General features: G+C 38.4%; 3 protein-coding genes and 1 long non-coding RNA gene across 5 annotated transcripts; 1 reads left to right on the forward strand and 3 right to left on the reverse strand.

The window, feature by feature from the left end:
• Positions 1-61: 61 nt before the first annotated feature.
• On the forward strand, positions 62-6,369 carry LOC144093356 (uncharacterized). Of its 2 annotated transcripts, XM_077626788.1 has the most exons (8): positions 62-357; positions 549-649; positions 2,345-2,402; positions 2,485-2,543; positions 5,561-5,635; positions 5,719-5,799; positions 6,096-6,148; positions 6,226-6,369. In XM_077626788.1, exons 1-5 carry the CDS (start codon positions 253-255, stop codon positions 5,592-5,594), a joined length of 357 nt encoding a protein of 118 aa, XP_077482914.1. In that variant the 5' UTR covers positions 62-252; the 3' UTR covers positions 5,595-5,635; positions 5,719-5,799; positions 6,096-6,148; positions 6,226-6,369. The 2 variants fall into 2 exon arrangements, 1 of the variants encoding a protein (XP_077482914.1); XR_013296705.1 differs by lacking the exons at positions 2,345-2,402; positions 2,485-2,543.
• Positions 6,370-6,414: 45 nt separating this feature from the next.
• Positions 6,415-7,641, reverse strand: LOC144064128 (uncharacterized). The gene is made up of 2 exons (XR_013296707.1): positions 7,270-7,641; positions 6,415-7,195 (listed from the first exon to the last, which is right to left on the reverse strand). It is a non-coding gene; the product is annotated as an uncharacterized LOC144064128 (long non-coding RNA).
• A 1,045-nt stretch (positions 7,642-8,686) lies between these two features.
• LOC144093351 (uncharacterized) lies at positions 8,687-10,763 on the reverse strand. Its single transcript, XM_077626775.1, has 3 exons — positions 9,524-10,763; positions 9,183-9,320; positions 8,687-8,852 (listed from the first exon to the last, which is right to left on the reverse strand). The coding sequence occupies exons 1-3, from the start codon at positions 9,783-9,785 to the stop codon at positions 8,779-8,781; spliced, it is 474 nt and encodes a 157-aa protein (XP_077482901.1). The 5' UTR covers positions 9,786-10,763; the 3' UTR covers positions 8,687-8,778.
• Positions 10,764-11,215: 452 nt separating this feature from the next.
• LOC144093344 (CKLF-like MARVEL transmembrane domain-containing protein 3) lies at positions 11,216-18,336 on the reverse strand. The gene is made up of 5 exons (XM_077626762.1): positions 17,623-18,336; positions 13,377-13,532; positions 13,186-13,281; positions 12,941-13,058; positions 11,216-12,044 (listed from the first exon to the last, which is right to left on the reverse strand). Exons 1-5 carry the CDS (start codon positions 17,884-17,886, stop codon positions 12,016-12,018), a joined length of 663 nt encoding a protein of 220 aa, XP_077482888.1. The 5' UTR covers positions 17,887-18,336; the 3' UTR covers positions 11,216-12,015.
• Between the last annotated feature and the right edge of the window lie 217 nt (positions 18,337-18,553).

Below are 18,553 nucleotides of genomic sequence, written 5' to 3' on the forward strand. Positions count from 1 at the left end.
GGCGTAAGGATGCGTCATCGCTTTCACAAACTATGATTGGCTAGTGATAGATTGGACTAGCCACCGCTAACAAACTATCTGTGGCGAGCTGCACAAGCAAATATACTGTTGTGTTGATTTAATAGCAGATGAGAAGAAATAGGTAGTTGCATATTTAAATACACGTTATCATGAAAACAATGAATTCTTTGTGTATATTTTTAATCGGCATGACCAAGGTAGAGTTCAAATTAGCCGCCGCCATTCTCCAAAATGGCGGATGAGCCAGTACGGCAGTTGATTGCAGAGCAGCTCAGAAGTGACGATTTACCGAAGAAAGACCTGATAAAGCTCTCACAAGACAATGCAGCGCATTCGGTAAGTTGTCATTTGGGGATTTCGAAGCCCCAGTTCTCATTTTAAGAGTGATTTTTGACAGGAGCATGCTTCGATCGCGTGCTGTAGCCCCACGTAGATGGGACCGAAAAATGTTTGCTAACAAATTGGCTACATTGCGTTACCTATAGCTCTTTAAGTTTATAAAGAAATCATTCCATTGTGTGTTTCAGCTCCTCAACGAGCACCGACTGCTCGGAAACATCAAGAATGTGGCCAAAACGGCCAAAAAGGAGCACCTTGTCAACGCCATAACGACCAGTTTGTCAACAAAGTGAGTCATTTTCTAAATGGTTTCTATTTTCTCTATCCGTTAAAAGTCAGCGTTCAGTATTCAAGGCTTTGCTCAATTAGCTTGATTTAAAAAATATATATATATTTATTATAATGCATTCAAATTTTGAATGAAAACACACTTGAACTGGTCTTATGTTGATTTTTTAATAGCAAGAACCTGTGTGGATAACTCAAGTGCCATCAGTGGAGGTGTAAGGAATAAACAGTACATTTATAGAATATATATACCTTGTACCCTTGGCTTGTTTTCCCTTCACTTAAAGGAAAATCTCAGGGCTTAGACCATGGGTGTCAAAGTGGCGGCCCAGGGGCCAAATCTGGCCCGCCGCGTCATTTTGTGCGGCCCGACAATGTATATGTTTTGACGAAAGTTTGGCGACACTCTTTTTCCTTGTCGACGATAATGTCAAATATTTATTCATCTTATTAGACCTGCTTCATAACTGAGTAAAGAATACCCCGAGATTTGGTACAAACGTAAAACTGGCATGCAAAATGACTTGAATGGCTGGACATCGTAAGGCTTTTTCTTTAAAAAAAAAGTGGTCTATGTAAAGTAAAGCTTTTATTTGTTTAAAAAATAAATACTATGTATATATAGTCAGGCTTTTTTCTTTAAAAATGACCATGTATATTAAGGGTTTTTATTAAAAAATGACCATGTATAGTAAGGCTTTTTTATTTAAAAAAAAACAACCATGTACAGTAAAGCGTTTTTCTTAAAAGACGACATAGTATAGTAAGGCTTTTTTTCTTAAAAAATGACCATGTATAGTAAGGCTTTTTTTCTTAAAAAATGACCATGTATAGTAAGGCTTTTTTATTTAAAAAAAAAAACGACCATGTACAGTAAAGCGTTTTTCTTAAAAGACGACATAGTATTGTAAGGCTTTTTTTCTTTAAAAAAACGACATAGTATTGTAAGGCTTTTTTTCGTAAAAAACGACATAGTATAGTAAGGCTTTTTTCTTAAAAAACAACATAGTATAGGCTTTTTTCTTTAAAGACGACATGGTATAGTAAGGCTTATTTTCTTTAAAAACGACACAGTATAGTAAGGCTTTTTTGTCTTTAAAAACGACATAGTATAGTAAGGCTTTTTATTTACAAAAAAGACCATGCATAGTAAGGCTTTTTTCTTAAAAAATGACCATGTATAGTAAGGCTTTTTTGTTTAAAAAAGACCATGTATAGTAAGGCTTTTTTTCTTAAAAAACGACATAGTACAGTAAGGCTTTTTTTCCTAAAAAAAACGACATAGTATAGTATGGCTTTTTTCCCCTAAAAAAAACGACATAGTATAGCATGGCTTTTTTTCTTGAAAAACGACATAGTAGAGGAAGGCTTTTTCCCTAAAAAACGACATAGTATAGTATGGCTTTTCCCCCTAAAAAACGACATAGTATAGTATGGCTTTTTTCCTTTAAAAAACGACACAGTATAGTAAGGCTTTTTTCCCTAAAAAACGACATAGTATAGCATGGCTTTTTTTCTTGAAAAACGACATAGTAGAGGAAGCCTTTTTTTCTTAAAAAACGATATTGTATAGTAAGGCTTCTTTTCTTAAAAAACGACATAGTATAGTAAGGCTTTTTTTCTTTAAAAAATGACATAGCAAGTAAGGCTAAGAGAGTCGGAGAATAAATCTGACTTCTGATTCTTCACCTTCTAGTTGTTGCTGTGGTCCACTGGCAAAATCATTGGGTCAGAACATGAGGGGGGAATCAGGAGTGAGTTCAATTCCGCTCGTTGCAATTCTCAAATTGTTTATTGAGGTAATGAAAAGGATGAATACAACTTCCAACTTTACAGTGGTGCCGTGGCAAAGACAATGGATCAGAACTTCAGGTGGACTCAAGTTCAAATCAGAAGTGAGTTTGATTCCACTCTTTGCAATTCTCAAATTGTTTATTGAGGTAATTAAAAGGATAAATATAACTTCCAATCACATCATTTCAGAAGACACTGTGGTCCAGTGGCAAGAACAATGGGTTGAAATTGAAGTTGGACACAAGTTCAAATATGGAGTGAGTTCAAGTCCACTCTTTGCAAATCTCAAATTGTTTATTGAGGTGATGAAAATGATAAATATAACTTCCAATCGTTTCATTTCAGAAGTCACTGTGGTCCAGTGGCAAAGACAATGGGTCAGACAGACCTCAAGTTAGTGGATTTGACTGCCACGTGGGAAATGGGGTTCGAATCCCGCTCTCGTTTGACTAATCACTACACTAGTAGTTCAGTAAATGGGTAATCCTTTTTTCATTCAAATAAAGACTTAGTCATTTTTTTCAGCAAAACAATATTTCCGGTCAGCCTTCGGCTGACCGGAAGACAGTTGGGAGGGGGGGTTCCTGGTGGTGTTCGACAGTCGGCCTGCGGCCGACTGCCGACACCATACAGTCGTTGACTGGCGACACCGGGACGTGAACCCTCGACACCCACGTCGCAGGCAGGTGACTTACCCACTACACCACGAGGCGGCCCGCCTATACATGATTGGAAGTTATATTTATCCTTTTCATTACCTAAATAAACAATTTGAGAATTGCAAAGAATGGAATTGAACTCATTCCTGATTTGAACTTGAGTTCACCTGAAGTTCTGACCCATTGTCTTTGCCACTGGACCACAGTGTCTTCTGAAATGATGTGATTGGAAGTTATATCTATCCTTTTCATTACCTCAATAAACAATTTGAGAATTGCAAAGAGTGGAATTGAACTCACTCCTGATTTGAACTTGAGTCCACCTGAAGTTCTGACCCATTGTCTTTGCCACTGGACCACAGTGACTTCTGAAATGGTATGATTGGAAGTTATATCTATCCTTTTCATTACCTCAATAAACAATTTGAGAATTGCAAAGACTGGAATTGAACTCACTCCTGATTTGAACTTGAGTCCACCTGAAGTTCTGACCCATTGTCTTTGCCACTGGACCACAGTGACTTCTGAAATGGTCTGATTGAAAGTTATATCTATCCTTTTCATTACCTCAATAAACAATTTGAGAATTGCAAAGAGTGGAATTGAACTCACTCCTGATTTGAACTTGAGTCCACCTGAAGTTCTGACCCATTGTCTTTGCCACTGGACCACAGTGGCTTCTGAAATGGTGTGATTGGAAGTTATATCTATCCTTTTCATTACCTCAATAAACAATTTGAGAATTGCAAAGAGTGGAATTGAACTCACTCCTGATTTGAACTTGAGTCCACCTGAAGTTCTGACCCATTGTTTTTGCCACTGGACCACAGTGACTTCTGAAATGGTGTGATTGGAAGTTATATCTATCCTTTTCATTACCTCAATAAACAATTTGAGAATTGCAAAGAGTGGAATTGAACTCACTCCTGATTTGAACTTGAGTCCACCAGAAGTTCTGACCGTTTGTCTTTGCAACTGGACCACAGTGACTTCTGAAATGAAGTGATTGGAAGTTATATTTATCCTTTTCATTACCTCAATAAACAATTTGTGAATTGCAAAGAGTGGAATTGAACTCACTCCTGATTCCCACCTCAAGTTCTGAACCAATATTTTTGCCACTGGACCACAGCAATAACTAGGAGAAGAATCAGAAGTCAGATTTATTCTCCGACTTTCTTAGCCTTACTATACTATGTCAATTTTTTAAAGAAAAAAGCCTTACTATATACAGACGCTCCACTACTTACGAACATTCAACTTACGAACAACGGTACATACGAACATGTCTGCAAATTGCGTTTAAATGCCAAAAATGTTCGCAAGTCCAATTTTGTATTTCGCGCCTTTTTCGGAGTAGTACTTCTTTCCGCCGCTAATACCGACGCCTGGCGCTGTGAGAGCTCAGCTCACCCAGCATCTACCTTCTTCGTTGCAATGCGGAAGTGCGTGAATGTATCTCCAGTGTGCAAAGAACCTTTTTCATTTGTATCATTAAATATCTCATGCATCCAATATTGAATATGGTTGGTAAAAAGCTAAAGGCTTCTATTGAGGGAGTTGCAAGGAAGAGGCAAGCCATTTCATTTGAAAAGAGTGGCAATAATAACGAAGCTTGATGCGCGTGAGAGTGGTGAGCGTTTACAAACAAATTCAACTTATGAACAATCGCTCGGAACCAATTGCGTTCGTAAGTAGGGGAGCGTCTGTATATCATTGATGCCGACTTTCTTTGTTAGGATCAAATTCAAATGAAGATTATAGATGTATATTATATTTCTCAATTTCCTGCTTTTTAAGTCAATAATTGCATTTTTTAATCCATTTTTTCCCTTTTGTGTTATTAGTTCAAAAAGCATTTAGTAAAATCTAAAAATGGATAAAAAATTCTCTGTTCCACTAATATTGAATATATTTCCAAAAATATGTTGTTTCCTTATGAAATGAAAAACTAATTATAAGATATTTTCCCTCACGAAGAAAAAAAAGCTCAAAGATCTATAAGAAATTGAATATTTAGGGCTTTTGATGCATTTTTTAAATAACGATTTAAATAGAAAAAATATCTAAATATTATCTCAAAAATGGTCTGGCCCACATGAAATCGAGTTGATGTTATTGCGGCCCACGAACAAACCCGAGTTTGACACCCTTGGCTTAGACCTTTTCATTTTTAGTTTTAAATGTGACAAAACCCAAGTGAGACATTCATTCAACAATAGTAGGGGTCATTTTTTACTCAAGTTTGAACATGGTAAAATAACAATTTTTACTCAGTGTATGAAGAGGGAAAATGGAAGCAATGATAACTTTTTGGATTTTTTTTTTTTTTAAATGAATGAATTTGAAATGATTGACTGGAAAATCCAGGATGAAATAAAATGGAAAATGAAAGTGGGTAATTTGTGCATCAAAATGGTTTGAATAAGCAATTGCATAATCATACTGGTGTTTTGTAGAGGTTTAAAGCCATTGAGATGGTGGAAGCGGTGACAAAGCAGGTGAAAGCTGTCAAGGCAAAAGTTGTGGATGAGGTAGGATCCAAGTGTTTCAGGTTATTTTATTAATTTTCATGTAATGTGTACTAAACCGTGTTGTGTATCTTGCGTCTTTTCAGGGTCCACCCAAGTTTACCAAATCAACGCTAAAGAAAGGGTGACACTGAACGGCAGTCTTTGACACCAACATCCCCTTACTGGTACTTGTCATTATAGAGCAGAGGTCTCAAACTCTGGTCCTCGAGGGTTCCTGTCCAGTATGTTTTCCATATTTCCCACCACATCTGAATCAAAGGATCAACTTATCAGTGAACTGTCCAGGAGCTTGATCATGGTCATTTTAGTGTGTTGGAAGAAATGGAAAATAGACTGGATAGGAACCTTCCAGGACTGGAGTTCCTTGTCTCTGCAGCGGTCAAAACGAAAACTAAGCTTCAAATCATAACATATCCATTTTTCCCCTCGTGGCTTTAATGTTGGTTGCCTTCTTTTGCAGTGGGATGAAGGCTTACTGACTGAGCAAAGGAGAAATGGTAAAAAGTGTTTCTGGTAAGTATCTTTTTGATAGAAAATACCTAACTTAATATTTTATTTGTCAAAATTAGTCCTGTCTTTTTTTCTTCCAGAAATCCAACCAAGGGGAAGAGGATTTTTGTCCATTTACCACAAGACAATTGCATTGCTCCATTTTTGAATGCTGGATGGCTTATGTGAATGTAGCTCGAAAGCCCTTTTTTATTTGTGGAAAGAATAAATGTTCTTGAATTGTATACATGTGTTATTCATTCACCTAGCAAAAGTATGCAAGTAACATGAAAAGTTAAAAGTTTTTATTGAGAGGAAAAAACACTTAAGTTGGCATCACATTTAAGTGTTCATTAGTTTAGTCAATCTTTTCTCCACCTGCAGACAAAATTGGTTAAGACAGTTAGGTTTAACACATTTTTCACACTTAAAATTCAATGTTGTCTAAGTAAAATACTTAAGACATATTCTGGGGGTGAAAACACTTAGAATTGGACATAAAAATTCTGCTCCAGAATTTACTTTTGAGTAAGCCAATATTTAAAAAAAAGTGTCTATTCTTTAAAATAAAATCCTTACCTGGAGTCTGACCTCTCACTTTGCCAGCACAAACCAGAAAGCTGTGGACTTGACCCATATAAGTGGGGGGGCAAGTAAATCACAACTTATATTCAGTGAAATCTCACCATGGCAATAAAATGGATGATATTTCTTCAGCTTTTATTTAATTTGGAAGGATACTTGGATAGTCTACATCAGTGGTCCCCAAACTATTCCAGAAAGGGCCGCAATGGGTGCAGGTTTTCGTTCCAACCGGTAAGAGGAAACCTTTCCACCAATCTGGTATCCTAGAAGTGCAATCAGTGGATTGCAGTCAGGTGCTTCTTTTTTCAGCAGAAATCTCATTGGTTAAACTGTTTGTGTTGGATCGGTTGGAACAAAAACCTGCACCCACAGCGGCCCTCCAGGACCGGTTTGGAGACCTCTGGTGTACATTAACCTGCCAACATTCAGAGAAGCATCATCTTCAAGCGGGAGAGCACCTGGAGACTGTCCAGAGTGGATGTGGGCCTGTTGCATTAAAAAAAACAAAAGTTAGCAAATAAAAAAACTGGAGATTCAACAGATAGGCTTGGGTTTTTTACCTTGATCTGGCCCAGTCTCCTCTAACCTCAAGGGTGAGTGTTCTGATCATGGAGGCAGGAAGAGCTACATCTTAATGCTAAAGAGAGGTAAACTTGATTTAAGCAAGCTATTTGGGAGTTGCCAAACAATCATTACAGGAAAGAGAAATTTAATAAACGATCGAGATAAAGAATGAATGACAATGCCGATTAAATATACAGACTGATGTTAACAGCTAGGAAAAAGTTGGCTAAACAATTTTTAAATCAATGATTTTTTTGTGAAAACAGAACAATTACAAATTGTAAACGAGTGTAGAACTTGCAGTGAAAACTATTACATTATTACGAATTTGGTGTTGCTACCCCACAAAGTGTGTTTTCCCAGTAAAAGAAAAAAAACCAAATAGTAATATAAAAGTATAAAAAGTCACATCCCGGCTAAGTAAATTCTAAAATATTGCACATTGGGTGTGCAATAACAATGTGCAATATTTTAGAATTGACCTAGCCGGGATGTGACTTTTTATACTTTTATATTAATATTTGTTTTCTCTTTCTTTTACTGGGAAAACGCACTGTGGAGTAGCACCACCAATTTCGTTATACACAGCTGTGTATGATGACAATAAAGGCTTTTGATTTGATTACATACAACACGCCAGGAACTAAATTGTGCCCCTGGATGTCATTTTTGAGTGAGCATTTACCCAGCAAACTGTTCATTGATGTCTCGGATTTGTTTGATTAAATTAAGTCTTTCTACACGACTAAAGAATGAAGGAAAACGGACAACATACTTTAAGTCAAACAGGGGCGTCTTCGTGACGCTAATGCTAAGCTAACTAGTCACATGCAACACAGACAGTGGGGAAAAGGAGCCCAAACTTCAATTGTCGACGGTGTGTTCAACCTGGCATTAAACTAACACATTTGTTGGCACGTTTTTGGCCAAATTGATTCCTAAAAAATCTCCCGGTAGCGAGATAAACATGCACTTAGGCTAGCAAATTGCTCAACAACTTACCTCGTTGGCTTGCTCGTCGTCTATCAGCATAGAAGGCTGTTCGAAGGGAAGAGATACTGCGCATGTGCTTAATTTACACAGCTGTGTCAACAATAGACATAACCGCACCCATATTGTCCCGCCATATTGAATGTGGAAAAGACGCAGTTTGTCTTCCCAACTCAATGTCTATGTTTTGAAGATGACGTCGAATAGGCGTGATTTTTGTGGTATTGATGCTGTAAAACAGTACGTGTATCATATCATTTTCTGAACCGCTTTATCCTCACTAGGGTGAAATGAAATGTTAGATTTAGGCTTTGTGTTATTTCTAGAAATATTGTTATTGGCCACCATTAGAGATTTGGAAATTAACATTTAGCACAAAGTACTTGAACAACTATTTGTAGAAAAATGTGCACAAGATCAGCGTTCCTTAACAAACAAACAATTTTAATCAAATACAAAAATAAACTACACACATGTTATAACTGTACCCAAAAAAATGTCATATTTAGATTAAATCAAAACTGCAGGGATTTGACTGATTTGCGTGGACCATCTTTGCCTGGATCATGCACATTAGCTGCAATTACATCTGCAAGGAAATAGAGAAAAGCAAACATTAACACATCGGTAGCCATTGACAGTAATAGAAGTCCAATCCATTTTTAAGTGGGAGGACTTCCAGTTAAAACGGATTGGGTTTGTATTGCTATTAATGGCAGTCAATCAGCAACAATTACTCATTAGTTGCTATTGAGCAGTGAATGCTCACTGCCGACCCTCCCAGTCCACTTGTATTGGACGTCTAAAACGAAAAATCCCCACCAGTCCTCCCAGTATAAATGAATTAGATGTTTTTTAATGGCAAGAAAATAAATACTGTATTCGCAGTATACTATTTTGCTGACGATATGTGACAAACCAGTTGTAGAAGTAGTTTGTTCATCGTTTGGAGGCTTGGGAAGGGTCCTCATCTTTGGGTTAGGGGTCCTTTCGGCAGACCACATTTCCTGTTCGACCTCCACAGTCTCCTCGCACGTTGATTGAATGGCGTTGCCATCTGTACATGGAATTGAATAATACTAACATGAAAGAGCCAAATCAAAACTGTAACATCAAATCAATCAAAGGAGAACGCGTGTTAGCTTCTAAGCTAGCTCGGAACATACATGACGAACGAGGGTCAATTAACTTTTTTTTCTTTCTTTTTTTAGGCCGGGCAATTAACACCCGTTTATTAACACATTAATAAAGTATACACACCTTCGCTGGTACGAGAAATGTTTTGGACCGACGACTCGTGGTAAAAATCAGCCGTTCGCTCCGCTGGATATTTCTCCCACTGGAACCTGCCAGGCATGGGCGTCTCGGTATTGAAGGCAAAATTCCAGCGTGCGTTGGCCTCCAGGATAAATGGTTGAAGCTCCCTTCCTAATTCTTGACCCACACCGGCGCCCGGAGAACCAAAAAGCTGCCTGCGAACCGCATCTCGACACACGAACTTCTTCATCTTGCCCAACGTCATAGTGTTTTCGATGGAGTGTTATTTTGGGATGACCTCGAAGTAACCATTTGGACCACGTGACCGACCAAAGGAGCCCTCAGCCAATCAGAAATTCGTGCGCCTCTTTCATCTTAACAGCAGCCGCCTTTGGTGCATTGAAATTGTCGCGTGTCTTCCAGTTACTGAAAAATAACGTTAAATAGGTCTGGATCTGGTTAGTGGTTAGCGCGTCGGCGTCACAGCTTTGAGATCGAGGGTTCAATCCCAGGTGTGTTGAGTTTGCATATTCTCCCCGGGCTTGCATGGGTAATTTTTCTCCAGGTACTCCGATTTCCTCCCAAATCCCCAAAACATGCATTGTAGCTTGGTTGAACACGTTGAATTGTGCCCCAATGTTACCAGCCATCTTGTATTTAGTTTCCAATTAACAAGTACTAGTATGTCACAGGTATTTAATAAAATTACAAGGGTGGCTAAATATTTGCTCGTGTCAAATTTTGTTTTAATGCACATTTGAATATCTTCCATATGTCCAATAAACCTAGTTTAATTTGTTTCAGTGGCGGTCTGTGAATTTCCTAGCGACGCCTTCAGCTGTTTTATGACTACAAATATATACCCCTGCAAGAAGGCCATGACGTATCCCTACGCCTGCGAGAAGGCCTTGGTGTCACAAAATCGAATTCTGATTGGTTAAAGCAACAGTCTTATCGACGCTTGTTTAATGCAGCAGAGCCTGCAGAACTGATTGTGAAGGCCTTGAGGCAGATTTCTGACCCTGGCAACAAATAATGGCTGAAATGTGATTGGTCAAATGCTTCAATATGAAAACACACATCTGGAAACAGTGCAACCAGCGGGAAAGCAATGAAAGGAAGCTAACAGACAATTTGGAATTATTTCATAAGTATTGATGGACAGAATATAATATATGATTCGGATATGTCTTAGGCCAGCAGAGAAGGCCTTGAAGGCCCTGACGGCACACCACTGATTAGTTTAAATGTTACCATGTCGATCAGATTTTTCCTATATGAAAATTAAGTTGGTTTTCCTAACACCTAATGAATTATGATTAAAAATATTGGGAACTATTTAAAAAGAAAAATATTGCTGCTTTCTACAGGACATCAGACAAAATACAATAGACATGTACACACAAGTAAAAAGTTCTCTGATGGATTATCAAAACATGGAAAATATATATTTCTAACAAAAGGTACTACAGTATATATTCACTGCATACAAGTTTTAAATGACCATTATTTGCCATGGTCTCTTAAGTTTACATTTCATGTATAATTTCAGCTTCAATAACATGATGCAATCGCGGCTGTGTTTAAAAAAAACTATTGTGGCTCTTATATCGAATTCCCCAGCGGTACTAAATGGTTTCACAGACAACAACAAAAATCATAAATGAAAGATACAGTATGAAAAACAACAACAAATGGCAGTGGAAATTCAACTGTATTAATAAGTGGCTTCATTTTGCTTTTATCTAATGTGTAAACATAAAAAAAGACATACAGTAGATTAATTCACATTCATGCACGCTCAAACGTGACATTTCAGAGACATGCAACATTGCATAAGAACACGAAAAAGTGAGACCAACAGCAATGATGTCAGCATAAAGCGTAATTCTATATGGGTTGAAACCAGCCAACCTATAACACAACTTTACATAGGGTAAACTGTGCTTATTACATTTTTTTTAATTGGCCTTTTAAATTATTATAATTTGTTCCAAATTGACTATTCGGACAAACAATGTAGTGTCATGTTTTATATTTAAACTAATAAAGTTTTCATTTTAACTACCGTAATTGGTTTTGTATATTGTATTGTGGTTATACAAATTTGGGGCAGAAAGTGTGTTTAAAGGGAAATTAAGTGATAAAATCTATTTTTTCTAGAAGTACACCACCTGCTAAGTCTTCAAACGCATTACGCTATGCTTTAAAAAGCATGAATAGAACAAAAATATTTTGTCAAGACGAAAAAAATGCATAGAATGCACTTTTGATCTTTGGCATACAATACATCAGATGAATTAGGATAGGCTCACCCAAGTACCACAAATTTACAAAGTGGGCTGTTAACTGCCCTAAAATTTGCCAGATATTCAAGAAACCTTAGTAACTTCCTCCATGCATTCTGAGTGTACCCTTGTGATGTGTCGCAATGCACCTGACGCCTTGACCCCCGCGAGAGATCATTCAAAACATAACTGCAGGAGCGAACGATCTCAGTCCGAATCAGAGTCTGAAATTTCATCTGAAAGACAAAAACATCCACATTTGCGAGACTGACACATCCCAATACCATCATGTAAAATACAACAAACAGATGAATTAGTTGTTGGAGCTGCTAACTGAAAACAAATGAGGGACTTCAGACCATATTTTCAGCTTTAAAATATATATTTGCTAAATAATTTACAAGATATCACATTTTCTTTGATCCCACTTATTGTTCAAATAAGCAATAGTATTAAAAGGTAAAAGTGCCCATGTCTGTCGTATGAACGTTATTATTCCAAAAGAGATACTTGACATTGCAATTTCTGGTTTTGCCTTTGTAGACATAATTTAATTTGAGCAGGAGTGAAGCTAGTGAACAAAAACTTAAAACAACAACTCCTACACTGGAATGAAAAACAACCCATGTGGAAGAAGAAATCAAGGCTGACATTTTTACAAAACTATGCAGAAGAATTTATGTACCATCTAAGGATTTTTTTTTTCAGAATCTGAGCAAACTAAACTCCAATGTCTATTTTTTTCTGTCAATGCCATAATTGTTCATGATGCATGCCTCAAATATTCTGTCAAAACCACAAAACTTTAAACCGCAAAGACAGGCTGGGGACATTTGAGGAACTAAAAATCTCTAATACTCCTGAATTGGTTTCTTGATCAAAAATGGTGCAGTTTAACTTGACTAAAATATTCAAAATAGTGACGTCTAAAGCCAATTTACCATCAATGAAATGTGCTGAAGTTGTATATTCTCCTAGTCTGAATTCTACAATTAAGTGCACCAAATGAAAATGAATCCAGCAGTAGCAGGTGAGAGAAGAAATGTGTTCTTTTTCTTAAAAGTATGTGTTAAAAGAATGGACAATGAACTTGTCTTATACAAGAGAATATTTATGAGCCTAGTATCATTACCTTGCTGTCCGGAAGGCTCTTCGGTGGTCTCTCCACCTTGCTTCAGGAAATTGGCCAGCTCATTAAAAATGAGATAAAAATCTAAAGCAAATGCGATAGTGGCGATGAAGCCAAATACCTGTGAGGTGGATAAAAGAAGAAAATCCCACAGGTGGAGTAAGGACGTGGGTATTACAAAGGGGGGGATACATGTGGGAGGAAAAAATTATAAATATTGGTGATACTGAATGCTAAGTCAACTTTACCCCAGCAGCTTTGGAGGAACCATCTACATATTTGGATATGGCGATTATAGAAATTATGAAGAAAATGATGGCAGCAGTAACACATCTCATGAAATCCTTGAAAGGGGAAAAAAGGAAATACACTTGTGAGCATGGAAAACATATCACACCGCTATTTTTTTATTTTTGCATAAATATGACATTTCCCTTACCATGAGAGGCCAGAGGAAGCCTTTAAACTTCTCATTGAATTTCGTAGAGTAGGCGAAAAGCAGGAAGAGAGCGGCGAGGAACTCCAGCAGCGGGACTGTCACAAAGGCCGCCGCTGTGGATGCGGCGAAACATACAAAGTCGACGAAAGACAGCGCCTAAAGAGTTCATGAAAAACGTCAGAAAAAAGCAACACCAAGAAAGCAGGCGATCATTAAAAAAACCCTCTTTCTATTGGACTTTTTTTTCTCTACACTTCTCCTGTGTGTCTCACCCACATAAAGTTTGTTTACTTCCTGCCATGGATCACTATCGTTTCGATTCTCACCACCTTTTTTGCTTCATTTTCTCACTCCTGTTAACAACCGATGTCCATATGTACAGTTCCCATCTGGCAACCAGTTCTCTCTTGTGGCCAGTAGTCCTTTAGAGGCCTATTTACTATTTATGCTGAGTACAAGTACTTGCGTTGAGTTTTATGGTCTGTGAGTGTCCCTTTTCGAACCAAAGTAATTTCCCCAAGAGTGAGCACTTATCCTCCCACGGCTCCAGGCCTACTTCCTGTAAGGAGATACAGCCTCAAACAGATAATGTTTATTCACTCTTACACTAAATCTCACTTGCTACCAAAAGCAGTCGCGCAAAGTTAAGGATGTAACAGTGACTAAAAATGTCATACAGAATATAAGTTCTATAAAAAAGAGGCATTGATTGGGGTTACATTTAACGGCTGAAGGGTTCTGCAAATGAGTTGAAAACAGGCTTATTTAAAGTATTGAAATCCATAAAGCAGCTTTCCAGATGGGGATCTAGTGACTGAAAATCTTAAGAAAATTCTCAAAATTTGAATTTATATTCATAATTATATTTGAATCGGCGCGTCGGCCTCACAGTTCTGAGATCGAGGGTTCAATTCCAGGTCTGAACCTTCCTTGAGGAGTTTGCATGTTCTCTTTGGGCTTGTGTGGGTTTTCTCTGGGTACCCCTGTTTCCTTCCACCTTGCAAAAACATGCAGCGTAGGCTGGTTGAACACTCTAAATTGCCCCTAGGTATGAGTGTCTACAGATCGCAAAATGTGGTGGAAGTTTAATTCCGAGAGCGTCATTAGGATTCAAACCCAGAACTCAGTCTGCAGAAGGTCCCCACCTTGTAGACTTCCTGTGTGTGGTGGCTCCAGTTTCTTACCTAGGTCTACAATGTCTTGTGTGTCTTGTGTCTGTCTTGCTGCTGCAACCAAGAAATTTCCCGAATAAGGGATGAAATAAAGTTCTAATCTAACTGTAAAGCCACACTACTGGTGGTAAACCATGCTTAATAATTGTGGTTGCATGTTCTGCCCAGAAGAAAGCAATTATAAGCAAGCATTTCTAAAAAATACACCTGGTGTGTCTCATTTATACACGATGTGCTTGTTGTATAAATTATGTGCACTTCTCTGAGCCTCTAGGCAAAATACACTCTTGGATCGTAATAAATAAGCACAGTGTACTTAAAAGCTATGAAACGGATGAACTGTGAATGCAACAAAGGGCCGTAAACATCAAATAAAATTCTCCCAATTTATGTTCACACCAAAAAAGGTATGTTTCAGAATTATTTTACACAAAACAAAATTGTTATGCACTGCAGTCATCGCTGGATAATAAATCCGTTTTTTAAGCACTGCGGGGGTTGGAGCGAGGAGTCAAGGACAAACACAACAACGGAAAGGTTGCAAATTGATAACTAGACTTCAAAGCATTCCCAGTTTTTCAATGCGCTCTATTGATTTACTTCAAAAACTGCTTAAATAACAACGTCCAGAGTCTTCTGTTAAAATAGCCTAAACAATTTTTCGAGCACACAAACTAGAGTTAATGTTAATCAGTTACACGCTCCACTTTCCGTCTCATGTTTCCACCCACCACACACACACACGCTCACACACACACAAAATGTACTAAATATCACTGGGTTCAATTCTGGGTGTAAAGAGCCCTTGTTGTGGATGTCGGGTCATGTATTTAGTGAGCAGAACACTGCTCGAGGCTACACATTGTTGAATGGAAGTGTGTGACTATGAGCAAGAGAATGACCGCTCTGTGACCGCCGGATAACATGAGATGAGTCACATGACACCAGTTTGATTGGAGGAAGGGGAAAGAAAACTTCCTTCAGACGAGCGCATGGCACTGCTGATGCTGCATGTGTGTACAGACTATACGTGGACTGAGATTGCTCAATACTGAAAGGCGAGTCTGCATTCAAACGCACAATTTTCGATTAAAGCTTACACTTTGGACGTCACAAATGAATGCATTAAAAGACAAACCAATAAAAACATGCTGATAATGTCCGTTTTGCGAGTCGAAAGTAAGCAGTTCATTTAACAGGATGCGAGATGATCTGATCAGAAGATGTTGATCAATATGCATCGGTATCTAACGCCTCCAATTTGCAGAATCTTTGATAAAGTCTTGTCAGAATAGTTTGGGAAGGACCGCGAGTATTTAAGACTTTCATCTAATTCAACTTGTGAATTGTGCCTATAAAAAACAACAACATATTTTTGGAAGTGCTTTCTTTTCTAAGTCAAACAGGAAAGTGACACAATAATGAAACCATCTTTTGTATTATGAAATCCAGCGCAGAGCTCAGTGGCGAGTGAGAGACACTGAACATCTCATATTATGTTCAGGCAATATTCATTCATTTTCTGAAGCGCTTATCCTCACAAGGGTTGCAAGGGGTGCTGGTATCCCACCAGGAGGCGGGGACACCCTGAATTGGTGGCCGGTCAATGTCAGGACACGAGAAGACATAGGACAAACATACATGCTCACACTCATAGCTAGGGGCAATTTAGAGCATTCAACCAGCCTACTATGCATGTTTTTGGAATGTGGGGGGAAACGAAGTACCTGGAGAAAACCCATACAAGCCCGGGGAGAACATGCAAACTCCACACCTAGGAGGACCGACCTGGGTTTGAACCCAGGAACCCACCTTTTTTGGAGCTGTATTTCCACTATTGTATTACTATTGAAAATGCCAAGAGGGAGAGTAAACCCTGAACTTGTCACCTATCAATCAAAGGGCAACAATGGCAGCCATTAAGTTAATTGAGTCCCCTGCATGGGTTAAACCATTATAGGGCACTCATTTAAGTCATTAATGGCACTAGAGGTCCAATCCATTTTGACTGGGAAGTTGGGCACTGAAAGTAAAGTATCCACATTCAGTTCTCGCAATTTAAATTAATTGGATCATTCAATGGCAGGCAATTATAAGTATAAACAAAATAAACAACAAATAACAAACAATATGAAATAAATAACATTGTGCATGATTAAAATTAAAAAAACATTCAGTGCATTTGTGGCAATAAACAGTGTGCATTAGTTTTATTAATTGAGTATAAATTAAGCATTGTCTGTATCCATAAAAATAAAATATATATTAATAATAAAATGTAAGTCATACAAGTTTAATTGAGACCTGGCAACATCTAAATCAAGGGTGTCAGACTCGGGTTGGTTCGCGGGCCGCTTTAACGTCAACTTGATTTCACGTGGGCCGGACCATTTTAGATATAATATTTAGATTTTTTTTATTATTTATAAATGGGTTAAAAGAACTGGATTTAAAAGCCCTGAATATTCAGTTTTTTATAGAGCTAAAACAATGTTAATTTTAGGTATTTTTTAAATATATTTTTAGATTTTACAAAATGATTTTTGAACTAAAAACACAGAAAAAATCATTAAAAATTTACAATTATTGATTTAAAAGGGGGGAAATCAGGAAATTTAATATACATCTATACTCTTCATTTTAATTTGATCCTAAAACAGAAAGTTGGCACTCATGATTTACTTTCCCGGGCCACACAAAATGATGCGGCGGGCCAGATTTGGCCCCCGGGCCGCCACTTTGACACATGTGCTCGAAATAGTGACTTGCCCTACAAAGGGTTAAACATATTTTTATAGGTCAACGTGAAGCAGGTCATGTTGACTCCTAAAATATTTGGGCGCTCTCAAGAAACAAAAAGAAAGTCAAGTACGCAGGCTCAAAAAAGGGACGATGAAAAAAAACGTTTATTTGTAACTTTAGAATGTTTAGCATCTATCGCCACTCCTCTTGCTACCAATGGGGGGAAAAGGGATTCTAACCGAGCAACTGTTCCCCTCGAAAAGTTGCTTTAAAGTTAAGCATGCAAAGTTTTGCTACAACTCGTGGAAGAAGAAAAAAGAAAACTTTCCTACCACTTCAGCGATGAGCAGCATTCCTTTCCTGGAGGAGGCGAACTCTCTGCCGGGGAGGACTGACTGCAGCACGCCGCGGCTCGGCTGCCTCGCGTCGGGAGCCTCGAGGTCGATGTCCCCCATGCCGGCCGGATAGGAGACGAAGAAGAAGAAAAAAACCTCTCCCCCCCAAAAAAAGGAAGAGCTGCGAGCTAGTTGAGGCTCCGACGAAAAAAAAGATTGGAGCGCGCAAGAGGAAACAATGACAGCGCGGAACTGCAACATCTGCTTAGCCAGATGTAAAGTGGGGGACCACCCCCAAAACACGCACGCGCGTACGACTATATTTTGAACTTCTATGGCGACACTTTAAAAGTAGGCCAATAATAATACTTCGATTTCAAACACATTATAGAACCAAAATGGTCAACTTTTCGCTCAAAAATTACTTATGTGCTTCCCCCCCTCATCTCTCATCTCATTTTCTGAACCGCTTTATCCTCACTCGGGTCGCAGAGGGTGCTGGAGCTCACCCCAGCTGACTTTAGCCCAGAGGGGGACACACCCTGAATTGGTGGCCAGCCAATTGCAGGGCACAAGGAGACAAACAACCATTCACACTCACACTCATAACTAGGGGGCAATTTAGAGTGTCCAATCAGCCTACAATGCATGTCTTTGGAATGTGGGCGGAAACTGGAGTACCCAGAGAAAAACCACGCATGCCCGGGAAGAACAGTCGGACTCAACACAGGTGGACCGGCCTGGATTTGAACCCAGGTCCCCACTCAGCCGCTGGGCCGCCCCCTACTTTTTTCCCCCCAAGAAAACAAAAATTGCCCTTCATTTTTAATATCAGCCTTCCATTTTGGTGTAATATGTAAATAAATAACAATTACAAACACCTATTTTTTATCAACTAAATCGACACACCCCTTTTTGTCTCGCATTC

The sequence above is a fragment of the Stigmatopora argus genome, chromosome 2, assembly GCF_051989625.1.
Source record: "Stigmatopora argus isolate UIUO_Sarg chromosome 2, RoL_Sarg_1.0, whole genome shotgun sequence".
Classification (NCBI taxonomy): Eukaryota; Metazoa; Chordata; class Actinopteri; order Syngnathiformes; family Syngnathidae; genus Stigmatopora; species Stigmatopora argus.

Excerpts from the sequence above, each read along its gene's own strand:
- LOC144093356 (XM_077626788.1), top strand. The coding sequence starts at position 253 with ATGGCGGATGAGCCAGTACGGCAGTTGATTGCAGAGCAGCTCAGAAGT. Across the intron at positions 358-548 it reads AAGACAATGCAGCGCATTCG|CTCCTCAACGAGCACCGACT; the intron begins GTAAGTTGTCAT and ends TGTGTGTTTCAG. Across the intron at positions 650-2,344 it reads ACGACCAGTTTGTCAACAAA|TTGTTGCTGTGGTCCACTGG; the intron begins GTGAGTCATTTT and ends TTCACCTTCTAG.
- LOC144093351 (XM_077626775.1), bottom strand. The coding sequence starts at position 9,785 with ATGACGTTGGGCAAGATGAAGAAGTTCGTGTGTCGAGATGCGGTTCGC. Across the intron at positions 9,321-9,523 it reads CATTTCTCGTACCAGCGAAG|ATGGCAACGCCATTCAATCA; the intron begins GTGTGTATACTT and ends TTCCATGTACAG. Across the intron at positions 8,853-9,182 it reads ACAAACTACTTCTACAACTG|ATGTAATTGCAGCTAATGTG; the intron begins GTTTGTCACATA and ends ATTTCCTTGCAG.
- LOC144093344 (XM_077626762.1), bottom strand. The coding sequence starts at position 17,886 with ATGTTGCAGTTCCGCGCTGTCATTGTTTCCTCTTGCGCGCTCCAATCT. Across the intron at positions 13,533-17,622 it reads TGCTGCTCATCGCTGAAGTG|GCGCTGTCTTTCGTCGACTT; the intron begins GTAGGAAAGTTT and ends TGAACTCTTTAG. Across the intron at positions 13,282-13,376 it reads GCTTCCTCTGGCCTCTCATG|GATTTCATGAGATGTGTTAC; the intron begins GTAAGGGAAATG and ends TCCCCTTTCAAG.